The sequence below is a fragment of the Chrysochloris asiatica genome, unplaced genomic scaffold (genome assembly GCF_000296735.1).
Source record: "Chrysochloris asiatica unplaced genomic scaffold, ChrAsi1.0 scaffold00020, whole genome shotgun sequence".
NCBI classification, from domain to species: Eukaryota; Metazoa; Chordata; class Mammalia; order Afrosoricida; family Chrysochloridae; genus Chrysochloris; species Chrysochloris asiatica.
Genome location: NW_006408538.1, coordinates 16,905,280 through 16,922,327, shown reverse-complemented (window position 1 = coordinate 16,922,327; position 17,048 = coordinate 16,905,280). Strand labels below are relative to the sequence as shown.

The 17,048-nt window shown below is 37.7% G+C and overlaps 1 protein-coding gene across 3 annotated transcripts in view; it reads left to right on the top strand.

The window, feature by feature from the left end:
- The first annotated feature begins 374 nt into the window (after positions 1-374).
- The window catches only part of MICU1 (mitochondrial calcium uptake 1), a 184,461-nt gene continuing 167,787 nt past the window's right edge, over positions 375-17,048 (top strand). For 2 of the 3 annotated variants that reach the window (XM_006835875.1, XM_006835877.1), the window contains exons 1-2: positions 380-540; positions 13,633-13,795. In XM_006835875.1, the coding sequence (XP_006835938.1) occupies positions 380-540; positions 13,633-13,795 (324 nt within the window). Of the gene's footprint in view, positions 541-13,632; positions 13,796-17,048 lie in introns of all 3 variants that reach the window. The other variant, XM_006835876.1, reaches the window with a different exon arrangement.

Below are 17,048 nucleotides of genomic sequence, written 5' to 3'. Positions count from 1 at the left end.
CCTCGGAAACCCTATACAGGATCACTGTGGGTTGGAACCAACTCAATGGCACTTAGCAACAACAACAATTGGCCCTTGGGACTCCTGGTGTGGTGCTGTAGAATCAGCCCTGGACTGTTCAAACCTGCCAGCTACTCCTCAGAAACCCTATACAGGGGTCACTGTGACTTGAAACTGACTTGACGACACTTCATAAAAATTGGCCCTTGACTAAAGTACTGGTTTGATAGTCAGTGCCTTTTTCATGGGCTTGTTGTTTGTGTCTGCCATTGAGTAAATATTTAATCTGTGTTTGTTGGTAATATTGATGAAATCGTCATCATCTCTGCACTTCTATCCCCACTAGCTAGGAGTAACATTTCAACTCTTTGTCCACAGGATGTTTCGTCTCAGCTCACTTTCTAAGTTGGCCGAACTGGCGTTGGGCTCTCGATGGTACCATGGAGGATCACAGCCCACCCAGGTCAGGAGACGACTAATGATGGTGGCTTTCCTCGGAGCGTCTGCGGTAACTGCAAGTACTGGCATCTTGTGGAAGAGGTGAGTGTTACTCGAATATCTTTTTCTTATGTGTACTTTTCTTCTTCCAGTTGTCTCTGTTGTGAGAAAGGAGTTGATTCTGGCTAAACTTTCTATCAGAATCTCATCCCAAATGACTTTAAATTGATGATAGTTATATGTGAAACAAGATGTGTAAAAGAATTCAGCCATCGTGCCAAGGCAATATGTAGGAGACATTCTGCTTCAAGGCCTGCCTGTCTTTTCTGCTGAACAGTTTCAATAAAGGGATGGAGATGGCAGTAGTAGCTTAGAAAAATGAATGCTAAGATGTTAAAATTCTGTAGCTATATGAAATTAATTGTCGTTGTCAATTGCTGTTGAGTCATTTTTGACCCTGTATATACAGAATAAGATTTCAAAACCGTGACTTTTCAGAAACAGCTCGCCAGGCCTGTCTGCTGAGGCACATTTGGGTAGGTGGGATTGAATCACCATCCTTTTGCTTAGTAGGCCAGTGTTTAACCATTTGTGCCATCCAGGGACAATTAACAATGAACCTTGATACACTTGTCATTTCACAATTTCCTTACTAGTTATTGAAACTTTCCTAGAGGAAAGAGAGAAAGTGTTGATCCATTGTCTTCTCTTTCTTAAAATGCATAGGTATGATTTTCTAACTTTGCCACTTCTGCTTTTTATCTTTCACTTGCTTCACTCTGTCCTCAAGTTGCTATCATTATATTTCGTTATCTCAAGAAGCATGCTTTTTATCTTTGTTTTAAATAAGTTCTGTTGAAGAATAATTGTTAAAAAACAGAATAAACCCATTTTAAGTATATAGTTTGCTGAATTTTGACATGTATGTACTTATATGACCACCCCTCAGCCAAGATGTAGAAAGTTTCCATCAATTTATAAAGTTCTCTGAGGCCTCTTGTCAACCATTCTCACACGCCCAGTGTCCTCAGCAATCATTGATCTCTTTTTATCATTATAGATTAGTTCTACCTTTCCAAAACTTAATGTAATGAAACCGTAAAAAATGGCTTTGGGGAATGTGGCTTCTGTCATTCAGCCTACTATTCTTGAGATTTATTTGTATCAGGAGTTAGTGTCCTTTATAAGTGGATAGGATTTTTTTGTGGGAATATATCACAATTTGTTTACTGATTTGCCAGTTAAAGGACATTTAGGTTGTTTCCAGGTTTTAGCTATTATTAATTAAAACTGCTTTGAAATTTATATGTACGTTTCCATTTCTTATATTTGGCCAATGTAATTGATTGGTCATATGCTAAATATAGTTTAATTTTATACAAAATTGCCAGTTTTTCAGTGTGTTTGTACCATTACATATGCCTGGTGTGGCGCTATAGGCTAATGCTCTGGACTGCAAAGTCAGTTTGAACCTCAGGGTTGGCAGTTCAAGTTCACCAGCCACTCTTCAAAAACCCTGTATGGGGTCGTTATCAGTCAGAACCAACTCAACAGCTCTTAACAACAACATCAGCATTGCGTAAGACTGTAACTTACTAACTCCCCACTGCCATCGGGTCAATTCTGACCATGGCGCCCTGTAAAACAGAGTAGAGCTTTTCCATTAGGTTTCTGAGGCTTTAAATCTTGATGGGAGCAGGACAGCTTCAGCTTTCTCTTGTGGATTGGCTGGTGGATTCGAACTAGACCCTGCACTTAGCACCCCAGTGTTTGGTATTTTCTGTGTTTTTTATTTTGGCATTCTGGTGAATGTTTTACAACATCATTGTGGTTTTAACTTGTATTTTACCTGATGACTAATGGTGCGTGTCCTCTCTTGTGAAGTATTTATTCAAATTACCCATTTAAAAACAAACAAGTTGCCTTCTTTGAGCACACTGCCACCACCACGATGGCTAAATTATTGTGGTGGTTGTTAAGAGCCATCTAGTCAATTCTGACTCACAGTGACTCTGTATATGGTTTCTGAGGAGCAGCTGAGGTTTGAACTGCTGACTTTATAATGCATCACACCAAGGAGCTCTGGTAGCGTAGTGGTTACGAATTGGGCTGCAAACCTCAGGGTCAGCAGTTCGAAACTACCAGCTGTTCTGCGGGAGAAAGATGAGACTTTCTGCTCCTGTAAAGATTTATAGCCTCGGAAACCCTGTACAGGGTTGCTCTGAGTTGGAACTGACTCCACGGCACATAACAACAACAGCAACAACTGCATCACACCAGGCCCCCTGTGTAGTCTTCCGTGCTTGTTTTTCACGTTTCTTTCAACTTTTGGCTATTTTGAATAATGTTGTTTTATTTTGTTTCTATATGAATATATGTTTTCATTTCTCTTGAGTATAATATTTTAAGAGCAGGATTGCTGGGTCATATGGTATCTCTGGAGGCACTTTAGGATTAGCAGTAGACTGCTAACTGCAAGATCAGCAGTTCAGACCTACCAGCCGCTCATTGGAAACGCGATACAGGATCTCTGTGAGTCGCAACTGACTTGGTGGCAATTAGCAACAACAGCAACATGGTATCTCTATGTTTCACCTTTTGAGGAAATGCCAACATAGTCAGCACTTAATGAGGGTTCCAATTTCTCCATGTCCTCACCAACATATTTCATTTTGTGTTTTGATTGTAGCCATCCTAGTGAATGTGAAGTGGTATGTCAACATGATTTTGATTTGATCTCCCTGATGGCTAATGAAGGAGCCCTAGGAGCATAGTACTAGGTGACAGTGCTGGGGTGTAATCTGAAAGGTCAGTGGTGATGTGGCAGTGTGCTTCCATGAAGACTGACACCCTTGGAAACCCTGTGGGGCAGTTGTACTCTGTCCTATACATCGCTGTGAGTCAGAATCAATTTGACAACAGTAGGCTTGGGCTTTTTTGTTTCGTTTTTGGGGGTTTTAATGTTTAATGTCAAGTACATTTTCAGTTATTATTGGCCATTTGTGTATAGTCTTTGGAGAAATGACTATTTATATCCTTTGCCCATTTTAAAAATTGGGTTGTTATTTCATTGATTGTAAATAGAAATCCCATTGATTTATACATATATTTATATATGTATGTGTGTGTTGTTGTTGTTAAGTGCCTTGGAGTCCATTCTGCCTCATAGCGACCCTTTATAGGGTTTCCAAAGAACAGCTGGTGGGTTTAAGCTGCTGACCTTGTGGTTATCATTTCAGTGCTCATCCTATAGTGTGCTACACCAGGACACACAAGGTACTCTAGTACTGTTTCTTTTCTTAAGTTTCTTAGACTTTGCTGTGTACACATTCCTGTTGCCTGAAAAAAATAAGACAGTTTCATACCTTCCTTTCCAATCTATAGGCCTTTTACCCCTCCATGCTACATTGCATTTGCAATGATTTCCAGTTTAATAATGTAAAATAGAAGTGCTGAGAATGGTCATCCCTGTCTAGTTCCCAGTCCTAAGGGGGAAATGTTCAATCTGTGGAATTTTAATAGATGACCTTTATCAGGTTGAAGTAATTTTCTTCTATTCTTTATTTGCTGAGAGTGGTGTTGTGTTTGTTTGTTTAAATAATGAATTTTGTCAGATGCTTTTTTTGTATTTATTGAGATGATCATATGATTGCTTTCCTTATTCTTTTCATATGATCAGTTCAATTGATTGTTTTCCCTTTAATTATTACCTTCCCAAGGTAACATATCTAGTGAATGTTTGTTCAAACCTTAATGTGAATATTTGAAGGTATCATAATAGATAGTAAAACCTCATGGAAGCTAAGAAATTTACAGTTCATGCAGGAAGTTTTAAGTTCTATGTACTAAAGGCAATAAGGATAAAGTGAAAATAGAATACTAGCAGCTCATCTTCTTATTCATTGTGTGTCTATGTTTCTTTACATTGCTGTTAAGTTGATTCATTCACAGATTCCACAATCTGACATTACTCTGAGAGTTATACTGTCCAGGATGGGCTCATAATAAATTTTGTTGAATGATTTTGAATGAATGAATACATTACGTGCCTCCTAGCTGACCAGTAAAACCCGGCTGCAGTCAGACTGCTTTAGCTCTTTTCTTTTCCTATATTTAGGTTGTTGTTGTTGTTAAGTGCTATTGAGTAGGTTCCAACTCATAGCAGCCCTATATAGGGTTTCTGAGGAGCGGCTGGTGGTTTTGAAACTCTGACCTGTGGTTCAAATCGGCCTTGTGGATGAGTGATTATCCGACAGTGCCACACCAGGACTATTGATTAAATAAATATCCACCACCCCTCCACCCCTCCTTCTTTTCTTTGTTGGCAGACAAAAAAAAAAAAAATTTCTTCTTTCTACTTTTCTAGGATGAATCATCATTTTCTTCATTTTATATTTAATGTGTCTTGTAGGATGTGAGCAAGTGTACTTACTAATATGAGGGGACTTACTCCATTACCTTTGAATTCCATTTTCCATGAGCTTTTCTTTTTCAAGTTTTTATTGTGAATTGAGTGAAAGTTTATAGGGCAGATCATCAGTTTTGCATTCAACAAATCATATACTTTGTTTCATTACAATGATTATAATCCCCCATGTACCATCAGTTAACAGCATTTCTCACTATTCATTTTAGCTCTTTCTTCTTCTTCTTTTTTTTTTTTTAACATTCAGGCATATATAATAATTTACACCACTAAAGGGCACATTCTGTAAGCCTGCCTCCTGGCCACCAGCACTCAGTCCCTCTCTTCCCATGAGTCTAGAGTCCTCAGCTGCTCCCTCTCTCCATGTCCCCATCTCTGCCTCCATCTTTGGTGTTGCTTCTGTGGATAGGATCCTGCATTCCACTTGTGCTCTTCCCCCTGGTGGTCCTAGGGTCCTCTTTTTCTGGACTGTAAGATTAACTACTCCCCCGTTTTTGTTACAAAACTTCTACCTTTACAATTGTGACAGACGCAATTAGTCATGATAACAGTTACTATTGAATTATAAGAATCTTATCCCCATTTCTTTTCACCAGATCCATCTAGATGAGATGAAAACTATTCAGTGGGGACTCTGTCTTCCCCTGCACACTTTTACACCAGTACACTTTTAAACTATACTCCCTCTTGAAAACTTGTAAGCCAGTCAAGTCACTTCATTCATTTATCGCCCCCTCATTTTAGGTAACTAATGTCTAAGTTGCCCATCCCTATCTACCCTGTATACAGAAGGTATAGCATTGATACTTGATGTGAAGACCCCTTCCCTCTCTGTTGGTATTTTGAGCTACTACATTAATGAGTATAGATCAAGTTCATCAAATTGTAGCAATTTACCCTTGTTTCCTTTATCCAAAATTTTTTTTTTTAATCTTCTCTAGTCGAGTTCTGATTGTCAAGCCATCAAGGGTAGGTCTAATGGGTAATATCTGCAAGTCTGGGTGTTTTTTTACGTCTCCCCTCACTTCATATCAGCTGGATGCTTCACTCTCAACTCTAGCCCTCTGTGACTATGTCCTTGTCCATGGGCTCAGGTGTCCCCAGGTCTCATGGCATTTTGGACAAACCAGCCCTTCCTCTTCTGTCTCATCTCCAAGCCAGCGGGAGTCTATGGAACGTGATTGAACTCAGCCCATTTCTTTATTACTGCCTTTCCCCTCTTCCACTCACCAGTAGACCAGTGTGGTCGCCAGCAAGCTTACATGCTCATGTGTTCCCTTTGAGTTTCAGTCTTAGAGGGGTGGTTTATCCTGAATTACATGAACTTTTTGAAACCATGTAATACACCCACCACCCACTGCCATTGAATCATTTCCAACTCATAGCAACCCTACATAGGGTTTTTGAAGCTGTAAATCTTTACGAGAGCATAAGTCCTCCTCTTTCTCCCTTGGAAAGGCTGGTATATTCAAACGGCAGACCTCGTGATTAGCAGCCCAGTGCATAAATCCAATATGGCACCAGGGCTCATATATGTATGTATTTATGTTATACCTTAATCTTTGTGTATACTTAAGTTAGCCAAGTTAGGGGTGGGACAGTGTATATGCATTTCTATTTGAAAAGTGATTTGTAATTATATCCTTAAAGAATTTAACGCCTATGGTTTTATCAAGATTTTGTTGTAATAAACTAAGTTATTGTTATAACCTCAGATTTCAAGCTATCTCGAATAGTAGTAGCTAGAAGTATTGTTAGATGCTCCATGCTGTGTTCTTTAAAGCAAGTTTAAATTCGGATGTTGAATGAGCAGTTTCTGGGTCCTACAATCAAAACTTTGCTGTTCTGAAGTTTATTCCGTTTGTTTCGCATTATTCACTTGACGAACTTGATCTCAAAATGTAGTGGTGCTTCTCTTCAATTATCTGGATATTTTTGCCCTTCTCCCATTCATATTAAAAACACATAACTTTTGATAATTCGTGACACTGATAATAGCTATATTTTTCTGATTTACCTTGAGCAAGTCATTATTTAATGGAGATGTAATTCACGTAACAGTCAGCTATTATAAAATGTGTAATTTTATGACATTTAGTGTATTCACAATGTTGTGTAACCACCACCACTGTCAAGTTTCAAAGTCTTTTATCACCCCAGAAGAACACTCTTTCTTACCTGTTATCACCCCCTGCTGACTACTAGTCTGCTTTCTGTTTCTACTAATTGGCTTTTCTGGCTATTTCATATAAGTGGGACTTTGCTGTATGTGGTACTTTGTGACTGACCTCCTTCATTTAGCATCATGTTTTCAAGTTTCATGCATATCATAGCATGCATTAGAATTTCACTCCTTTTTATGACTTAATAAAATTCCATTGCATGTATATGCCACAATTTATTGGTTCATCCATTCTTGGGAATATTTATGTTGTCTCCAACTTGCCTCTATTATGAATAAAGTTGCTATAAACATCCCTATACAAGTTCCTGTGTGGATGTCTGTTTTCATCTCTCTTGGATGCACGTCTAGGAGTGGCATTTCTGGGTCATAAGGTAAATCTATATTTAACTTTTTAAGGAACTACCAGACTTTTGTCCACAGCAACTGCCTCGTTTTACAATGCCATCAGCAATGTGTGAAGGTTCCTGTTTCTCCACTTTCTTGCCAATACTTGTAATTTTTCTTTCCTTCCTTTTCAAGGAGGAGGGGGCTGGGGGACAAGATTAGAAGCATCATGGTGTTGTTGTTAAGTGCGGTTGAGTCAGTTCTGATTCATAGTGACCCTGTATAGGGTTTCTAAGGTGCAGCTGACAGGTTTGAAGCACCAACACTGTGATTAGCAGTCTTGTGTTTTTCCTACAGAATGACACCAGGACTCTCTAAACCCATCATTGCTGTTGCTATGTGCCTTCAAGTTGGTTCTGACTCATAGTGACCCTGTATAGGGTTTCCGAGGCTTTTAAAATCTTTGCTGTAGCAGAAAGCCTCATCTTTCTCCCGTGCAGCAGCTGGTGGGCTTGAACTGCGGACCTTGTTGTTTGCAGTCTAGTACTTATCATGTGGAGCCACGATGCTTCCCCAAACCATCATTGTTGTTGTTGTTAAGTGCAACGATTCTGTCTCATAGTAACACTGTATATTGTTTCCAAGGAGCAGCTGGTGGGTTTGGACCACCAACCTTGCAGTTCAGACAGACTTTGAGGTCCAGTGCTTAGCCTTCAGCACCACACCAGGACCCCAACACCATCATGTTGTTGTTAAATGCTGCTGAGTTGATTCCAACTCATAGCGACTCGTTATAGGGTTTCCCAGGAGCAGCTGGTGAGCTTGTGAACCACTGACCTCGCAGTTCAAACCAACTTGCAGTCAACTCTGTTAGCCCACAGTGGGTACGAAATAGTGTAGCATTGTGGTTTGGGTTTGCATTTCTTTACCGACCAATGTTAGATTAATGTTAACATCTTTTCATGTGCTTGTTGGCCATTTTCTTTCAGTAAATGCCTATTCAAATCCTTGGTCCATTAAATAATTTTTTTGTTGTTGAGTTGTAAGGATTCTTTATATATTCTGGATATTAATGCTTATCAGAGATGATTTGCAAATATTTCTCTCCCTTTCTGTAGGTTATCTTTTCATATTCTGTGAAGTTATATAGAGAGCTTTATCATATACAGAAGAAAAAGTCCTACTGCTAGAGATTTGTTTTTATAAAGTATATACAGTTATTGGTTGTTGTTAAGTACCATAAAGTCGGTTCTGACTCATAGCAACCCTGTATAGGGTTTTCTAGGAGCGGCTCTTGGGTTTGAACACTGATTTTTGCATAAAGACTTTGTCTTTGGAACTTAACTATATCAGTAACTGAGGAGTGGGTATATTGACTTCATCTTTACATCCTTTGACATTTAACTCATTGCCTTTTCCATAGTGAATCCTCAGTATTTGCTTGCTGTATTGAACGAGAGGAATTGTGTGTTGATTCAGATAGGACAGGATTGCTAAAAATGAAATTGCTGAAAATATTCTTGTATCCTTAGCACCTTCATCTTAGTTGTCTCCATGTCCTTCCTTCCTCTCCATAGAATATAATTTTCCAAGGTTGATGTATTAGTTAATATCTTATCCACTTCTTTAATCCATATGACTTGAAAATGGTTGTTTTCCCATAATGCAACTTAGGGAACATTTGACATACATCAGTAGCAAAATACATTAACATATGTTTTTTAGTAGATTTTAGAAGGCTCCCAGAGAAGCTTTAAAGTTTATAGATAAAATAATGATTTGTAACTTAGAGAACAACTGGCAAGTAAAAGATCTTATATTTAAAAAAAGAAAAGAGAAGAAAATGATAAAGAGAAGAGTTAATGACAGATGGAAAAAAGAAAAGAAAAGAACATAGAAAATAAGGAAAGCTTTTTTTTTTTCAAATATACCTGTAGGTGAAATATTTGTAGCCATGCACAGAAAACCAGACTAGTCTGTTTAATCAGATAGATGCTGAGTAATTTATACAATAAGTAACTCGACATTTTCTTTTTCATCACATTGACGTCATTAAACAAAACAAAAGGAAAACTTCTCTGCCTTTGTTTTTCCTGGTACTCTGACCCCAACTCCCAGGAACTTTGCTTAGCATCTTATGTAGTAATGAGAAATCATAATCTCCAAGTAGATCAAGAAAAAATATCCTCAGGGCTTACTTTAAATAAATAAAACAACATTTACTGTATTTTAGAGTTAGAGTTTTTAGCATGCATTTTCTTCTACATTTTAAAAAATGTAGGTTACGGGGGTGGGGGGATGGGGAAGGATTGCATGGAGGGGATTGTAACCATGGCAATGAGAGACAATATACGATAGAATGAATGTAAAACTAATGTTCTCCCTTGTAAACTATCACATAATTCACAATAAAACATTAAAAACACACACACAAACGAAACCCAGGACCACTGAGTCGAATACCTCATATAGGTCAGGGTAGAAGTGCTTCCTAGGGTTTGTCAAATTGGTTCCAATTTATAGAGACCTTTTATAGGGTTTCCAAAGTATAGCTGGTGGGTTTGAACTGCTGACTCTGTAGCTAGCAGTCCAGTGCTTAATCCTACAGCACCACACCAGTACTCTATCCAGCTCTATCTACATTGTTGTTGTTAAGTGCTGTCGAGTTAGTTCCATCTCATAGCGACCCTGTATAGAGTTCTGAGAAGCAGTTAATGAGCTTTGCCCACCAACCTTATGGTTCAAACCTACCTACCTTGCAGTCCAGGGCATTAACGCGCAATGCCACACAAGGACTCTACATTAAGGTATTATAAATATTCATAGAATTTTTTGAGTGTCAGTAAACTAAAGTGGAAAGTAAAGCCTGAATATTTTTGCTTTCTGCTTGTGAAAAAAAATTATAAAGTAATTGCCTTTTATTTAGTCTGAAAACTGTAGCCGAAAAGAAATATATCCATTCTTAAATAAGCAGTTTATGAGTGTTCAAATAAATCCTCTGTAAGTCTCAAGATCAACAAATACATATATGTATTATGTATACATCTCCATTCTATTTATGCACATGTTGTTGTTGGTAAGTGCCTTGGAGTTGGTTCTGACTCATAGAGACACTGTATAGGGTTTCCAAGAAGTAGCTGTAGGTTTGAACCGCTGACTTTGTGGTTTGCAGTCCAGTTTTTATCCTACAACACCATACCAGGACTCTGTTTATACACATAAATACCTTTTTTTTTTTTTAATGATTTCAAAATTATAAATCTGTAACTAATATTCCTGGTGTGGTGCTGTAGGATGAGCACTCGATCCTAAGGTCAATTTAAACCACAAGGTTGACCACTCAAACTCACCAGTTCCTCCCTCAGAAACCCTATACAGGGTGGCTATGAGTCAGAACAGACTGAAGGAACAGCACTTAACAACAACAAGTAGTCATATGTGAACATTTTCCTTTGCTACTAGAATAAGCAGGGAGCCCTGGTAGTGTAGTCGATTATAAGCTATACTGCTAACCAACCAAAAGATCAGCAGTTCGAATCTGCTAGTCATTCCACAGGACAAAGATGAAGCTTTCTGTTCCTGTGAAGATTTACAGCCTCGGAAACCGTATATAGGGTCACAGTGTTCAGAACAGACGCAACAGCGCTTAACAACAACAACACTGCTTATAAAGCCTCTTTTACAGTACGAAAGTCAATTAAACCACACCACAGCTATAAATATTGGACTCTGAGTGTCTCAGCATTTGCACTGTGGACATTCTGTGCCTGTTAATTTTTTGTTGTGGAAGATTGTATTGTTTAGCAGCCTTCTGGTCTATAGCATTCCCTATTAAGACAAACAAAAATGTCTCCAGTCTAATGTGTCCTGGAAGCTAAAAACTCCAAAGTTGAAACTCACTGATTCATACATATATAAAGGAAATTTAGAATAATTGCTGTTGGAATGTTAATATTTAATGAAAAGCATCCCGACTGTACAATCCCCTGCTTTCCCTTGTAGAATATCTTGTGTGACAGACAACATTTTATATGAACCTAGCCTGAAGAACCATGACATTTCCATTTTTGAGCCTCTTATTTCACTGTACTATGAACCTTAAGGTCAGTGGTTCGAAACTACCAGCCCCTCTGCGGGAGAAAGATGAGGCTTTCTACTCCCATAAAGAATTACACCCTCGGAAACCCTGTACAGGGTCGCTATGGTTGGAACTGACTCGACGGCACTTAACAACAACAACAACATGAACCAAAAGGTCGGTAGTTCAGCATTTCAGACCCACCAGCTGCTCCTTGGAAACCCTATGCAGGGTCACTATGACTCAACAGTACTTAACAGCAACATGTTTTATATTTTTATTTGTATATATATTTTTAAATTTGTATATATTTCTATATAGCATTTATATTTTCTCTTTTTATAGTTTATTATATCACAAATTGTATGTCACAGGTATTTCACAAAATAATTACGTTGCCATCTAATTTGTATCATTGGTCTTTCAAGGAGATACTTTGGCCCCATGATGTATTAAGATTGTTGTTATTATTAAGTACCATTGAGTTGGTTCTGACTCATTGCAACCCTGTATAGAGTTTCCAAGGAACAGCTGGTGGGTAATTAGCTACAGTTCAGTGTTTATCCTACAGTGCCATACCAGGACTCCATATATTACAGTAGTAGTTATAATTTTAAATACTTTTTCTGTACACTACTTTTTTCATATGTCTTTTGCTAAATAGCTCAGAATTAGTGTTGAATAATAACAATAATAATTCCTTCATTGTGCCATAATTAAGTAGCATTGATATCAGTGTTCTGTTACATAATATGGCATTTACTGGTGGGTTTTGGCAGCATTCTAAGCAATTCCCCTTCCCCCTATTTTATGTATAATGAATGATGAATTTTCTTAGAAACCTTTTTAGCATCTTTAAATATTGTTGTTGTTGTTAGGTACCATCGAGTCAGTACTGACTCATAGCGACCCTATAATACAACATAGCACAGTACAATGAAGAAATACTGCAATATCATGACGTAATATAGCTTATCCTATTCATATGACAGTTCAAAATCAGAGAATAAGAAAAAACATTTATTACATCAACAAATTAAAGGAGAAGAAAGTATATGAATATATTCATAGATTGCAGGACCAGGCAGTGTTTCATTTATCCTGGTGTGGCACTGTAGGATAAGCACTGGACTGCTAACCACAGGCTCACACTTGATCACACTGATCAAGACCGAAAGGAAATTTGAATTAAGATCAAAGGTTGCTTTTGAACCAGATTTGAAAGAAGCTTAAGTCAATGTGGTATTTTCTTGTTGGGCTTTAAAAACTTGTTTATTTTTAGGCTTTAGCTTTTGAAAAATCAATAGTAGTTTTTTGCTTAGAAATTTAAATAAGTTTTTGTCTTTGTTAGTGTTTAGAAAACATTATTTGCAAGTAAATCAAATAAAGACTGTTGATTTATATGTTCCCTGAATGGTTATGTGAAAGGAATAGTTAAGACTTTTATCTTACAATACCTCTGCATACTCGTTTCCAGCCCCTCTTTTGGTAAACATAGATGAAGACTTCTGTTGACATTTCTTCATCGGTCATGAATACATCGCATGATTTCTCTGGAAAGCACTGGTTTATAAAGCAAAAGACAAGTACAGCGCTTAGGCTCTTGTTAATTAATTTATTCTGCTGAACTGTTTAACATTGCTGGTATTTGGCAGTTTTTGATCCAAAGAGAAACCTACTTCATTTGATTCAACCTAGTAGTTGGAGAGCAATATAGATTCTAGGAAAATTTAAGTAGCTATTGTTGTTGTTGAGTGACATAAGTTGGTTCCTACTCATAGCAAGACTGTGTAGAGTTTCCGAGGAGCAGCTGGTGGGTTTGAAACACTGACCTTCTGGTTAGCAGTCCAGTGCTTATCCTACAGTGCCACACCAGGATAAATTGCAAGTTGGCTCAGACACTAAATAGCGGAAGAGTTTGAAGCAGAGGCATTACCTTGATGGAGGAATTTAGGAAATCTTCATTGAATAAATTGCCAGCTTCAATCTCTGATCTGCCATAGAGACTTGTATTGAAGAATCAATTTTTCCTTGTTGTTGATAATTGAATGCATTTGGAAATATCAGCAGTATTCATGTGGAATCGTTCACAAATACCATTGCTCTTATTCTTGTGAAATTATATCTGAGAGTGGTTATGATGGACCTTCATGATTAATCCACACTTCTTTGCACATGCAGGGCCCATGCAGAATCTCCATCATCAGTAAACAACCTAAAGACCGAAGGGAAGAATAAAGATGAAGGTGACGTTTGCAACCATGAGAAAAAAGCTGCAGATGTTTGTCTTGAGTCTTATCCAGAAGAGAAAAAGAAGAAACGATCTGGATTCAGGGATAGAAAAGTATGGAACACAATCTTACAAGTTAATTAGAACTATAGTTAATTCTAAAGTAAAATAATGCAGTTAATCTCATTTATCATATATTGCAGATGGTCCATACTCACTTTTAAATTATTTTAATCTTTGCTGATTTTCATCATATTCTAAGCCAAAGCTTCTCTTGGAATGTGAAGCTCAGTGTAGGTAGTTAAAGGGGTCTAGGGTGAACGACCAGGAAAGCATATTCTTTTTTAATTCTCAATGTTGGTGGTGCTGTAGCATAGGCACTGGACTGCTGACCACAGGGTCGGCAGTTCAAACCCACCAGCTTCTCCATAGAAGAAAGATGAGACTTTCTGCTCTTTTAAGGATTTATAGCCTCGGTTTTCAGCAACTTCATAATGTTGATTGTTATTATATATATCAAGTCTGTGCTGTTTTCCTCATTTATGATGCCTGGTTGTAAAAGGAGAATAAACTTTCCATGGAAACATATGGCATTAGGCTCAGTTTTCTAGAAAAACAAAACCAGTGAAACATAAAAGAGAGAGGTTTACTCTAACAGTTGTAAAGTCCCAAGTTCCCAGCAGAAGAGAGAGTGTCCCTCCTTAGTGTCCATTATGTTGGGAGTAGGCTACACCCCCAAGGAAGCGTCCCTTCAGTTGATTGGCTGCTCATAGCTGCTCTTCATAGAGTTAACTATGCCTGTATTAGGTTTCATCACCATGGGAATAAGCACACCCCAACTGTTAAACCTCTGGAAAACCTGACCTAGTTTAGTTGACACAGAACCCTAACCATTACACATATACATGTTGCTGCAAACCAAATCACTTTGAAGGCCACATAAATTTCAAGTGAATGTCAACATTTATGTAGTTGGTAGAATGTGCTCCTATGTAGTAGGTTTACATCGGAAAACTTGCACTTCATTTGTGATGATGCCTATGATATTGACATTTGAATTCAGAAGATCTGAGTAATGCAATCAAAAGAATAAATTCCTTAGGTATTTTGCATATCAAGGGTGAAATTTAGGGAATTACCTTTAATTGCAAAAGGTTAAAATTTTGGGACTTGCTGTTAGTTGCTAAACTACAGCTTGTCAATCCTACAAGATCATTTGAGTTATTTTTTGTGTGTGTTTATGTATATGCAAGAAGAATTTCTTTCAGAAATTTGGAGGTTCTTTCTAGTTTTTATCTGTCTGAATGAAATTATTGAGCATGTATTCTCATTTCCTAAATCCATATCTGAATGAGATGGCTTTGAACAATAGTTGTGTATCTCAAATTAGCAATCATTAAATATCCTAGTCGCTCTATGAGCATATGTTTATTTGTTTATTCTCTTGCCCTGAGTAGATGAGAAGAGCGTTCACCTTTAACTCTGTAAACAGATTTGCTTAAAGTCAACTTTCCATTTGCAAACTGGAGCTAAAATAACACAAATTTAAATATGTATTTTTGAACCTATTTTCATTATCTACTTGTGCCTTCTACTAAATAGATGACCATGTCTCATACTTCACAGAAAAATTCAACCTATTGGTGTACTTCCCTTAATTTCTTATTCTAGTAACTGTAAGACTTACATATGTGTGCAATGATTCTTATTTCTTTCACTAATGTCTCAGAGGAAGAGCTGTCTTCCTTGTTCAAGTCTAATTATCCCTATGTCAGCCCCATCTTATCTCCTCCAGAACTTTGTTCCGTCACTTATTCTTTCTTATTTTTTCATCATTCTTTCTTTACTCATTCTTTTACATAGTCTCTATGTTCTAGTTTAAAGAGTCTTTAATTTTCAGAGAAACCACACTTTTGAGCATAAATTTTTCTCTAGTTAGCATCCCATTCACTTGCTTTCCTTCATGACCAAGACCTTCTCGTCTCTACATGTTTCCCTCCACATCCTAGTCTTTTCATTATACTTTTTTTTTTTAATGTTCATTACCAAACAGTAACCAAATAGCTGTTGTTGTTGTTGTGGGACATCAAGTCAGTTCCAGTTCATAGTGAACACTGTATAGGATTTCTAAGAGCAGCCGGTGGGTTTAAACTGCTAACCTTTTAGTTAGCAGTCCAGTGCTTATCCTATAGCACCACACCAGGGCTGAGCCAAATAGTTGTTGTTGTTAAGTGCCATTGAGTCCATTCCAACCCACAGCGACCTTGTATAGGATTTCCAAGGAGTGACTGGTGAACTTGAACCACCAACCTTGTAGTTCAAACCAACTTTGCAGTCCAGTGCATTAACCCACAGTACCACACCAGGACACAGCCAAATAGTAGTAGCCAAATAAGGTAAAGAGAAGTATCTCTTCCTAAAGTGTTACAACTCATAAAGGGAGAAGATAGGATAAAGCTAAAATATCATCACTTTGCAATAGCAAGTGAATTGAATGAACCAGTGAATTAACAGCGCTAGATGCTGAGCAGCAATAGTAAGAAAACACATCTTGGGGCCAGACCTTGGAAAAGGTAGAAGGCAGAAAGATTTTGTAAATGCCCTTTGCATATAGCATACTTTCACTAATAGCCATTCTGTAACCCAACATTTCTCACCCATGTTAGGAAACGCCGTCTCTTTTTAGCTCCAGTTTATTTTGTGCCCACTCAGAATAATGATCAGCTGTCATAGGATGTCCTCTTGAGTCCAAGTTCTATGACAGCAATTTCATTGGATAAAAAAGCAGATTAATTTTGGGCAGTGAAATAACATGTAACAAGAGTTCTTACACTGACATTCTTCTTAAATCAGACTTAACATAAATAAAGAACATATTTTTCAATTTATAGTGTCTTACTGGTGTGGCAGTGTGGGTTAATACACCAGACTGCCAAGCCATTTGAACTGCAAGGTTGGCAGTTCAAGCTCACCATTCGCTCCTCAGAAACCCTGTACAGGGTTGCTATGGGTTGGAAGTGACTTGACGGCACTTAACAACAACAACTGATAGTAAAAACATGTTTATTTCATTTTCTTCTGTATTTTTGTCCATGCTGAAAACCCTGTGGCCTGACCACCTTGTTTCGTGGCTTCTCTCTCTCTCTCTTTTTTTAAGTTTTTATTTGTGAATTGAGTGAAGGTATACAAAGCAGATCATCAGGTTTACATTCAATAAATCATGTACTTTGCTTATTACAATAATTGCAATACCATCCATGTATCAAAAGTTAACAGCATTTCGTTTCTACAGAAGAGAAGACTTTAAGAACTGTTTAACCCTTAGAGAACTGGTTAAACCCCAGAGACATTCTGCTGCTTTGCTTGT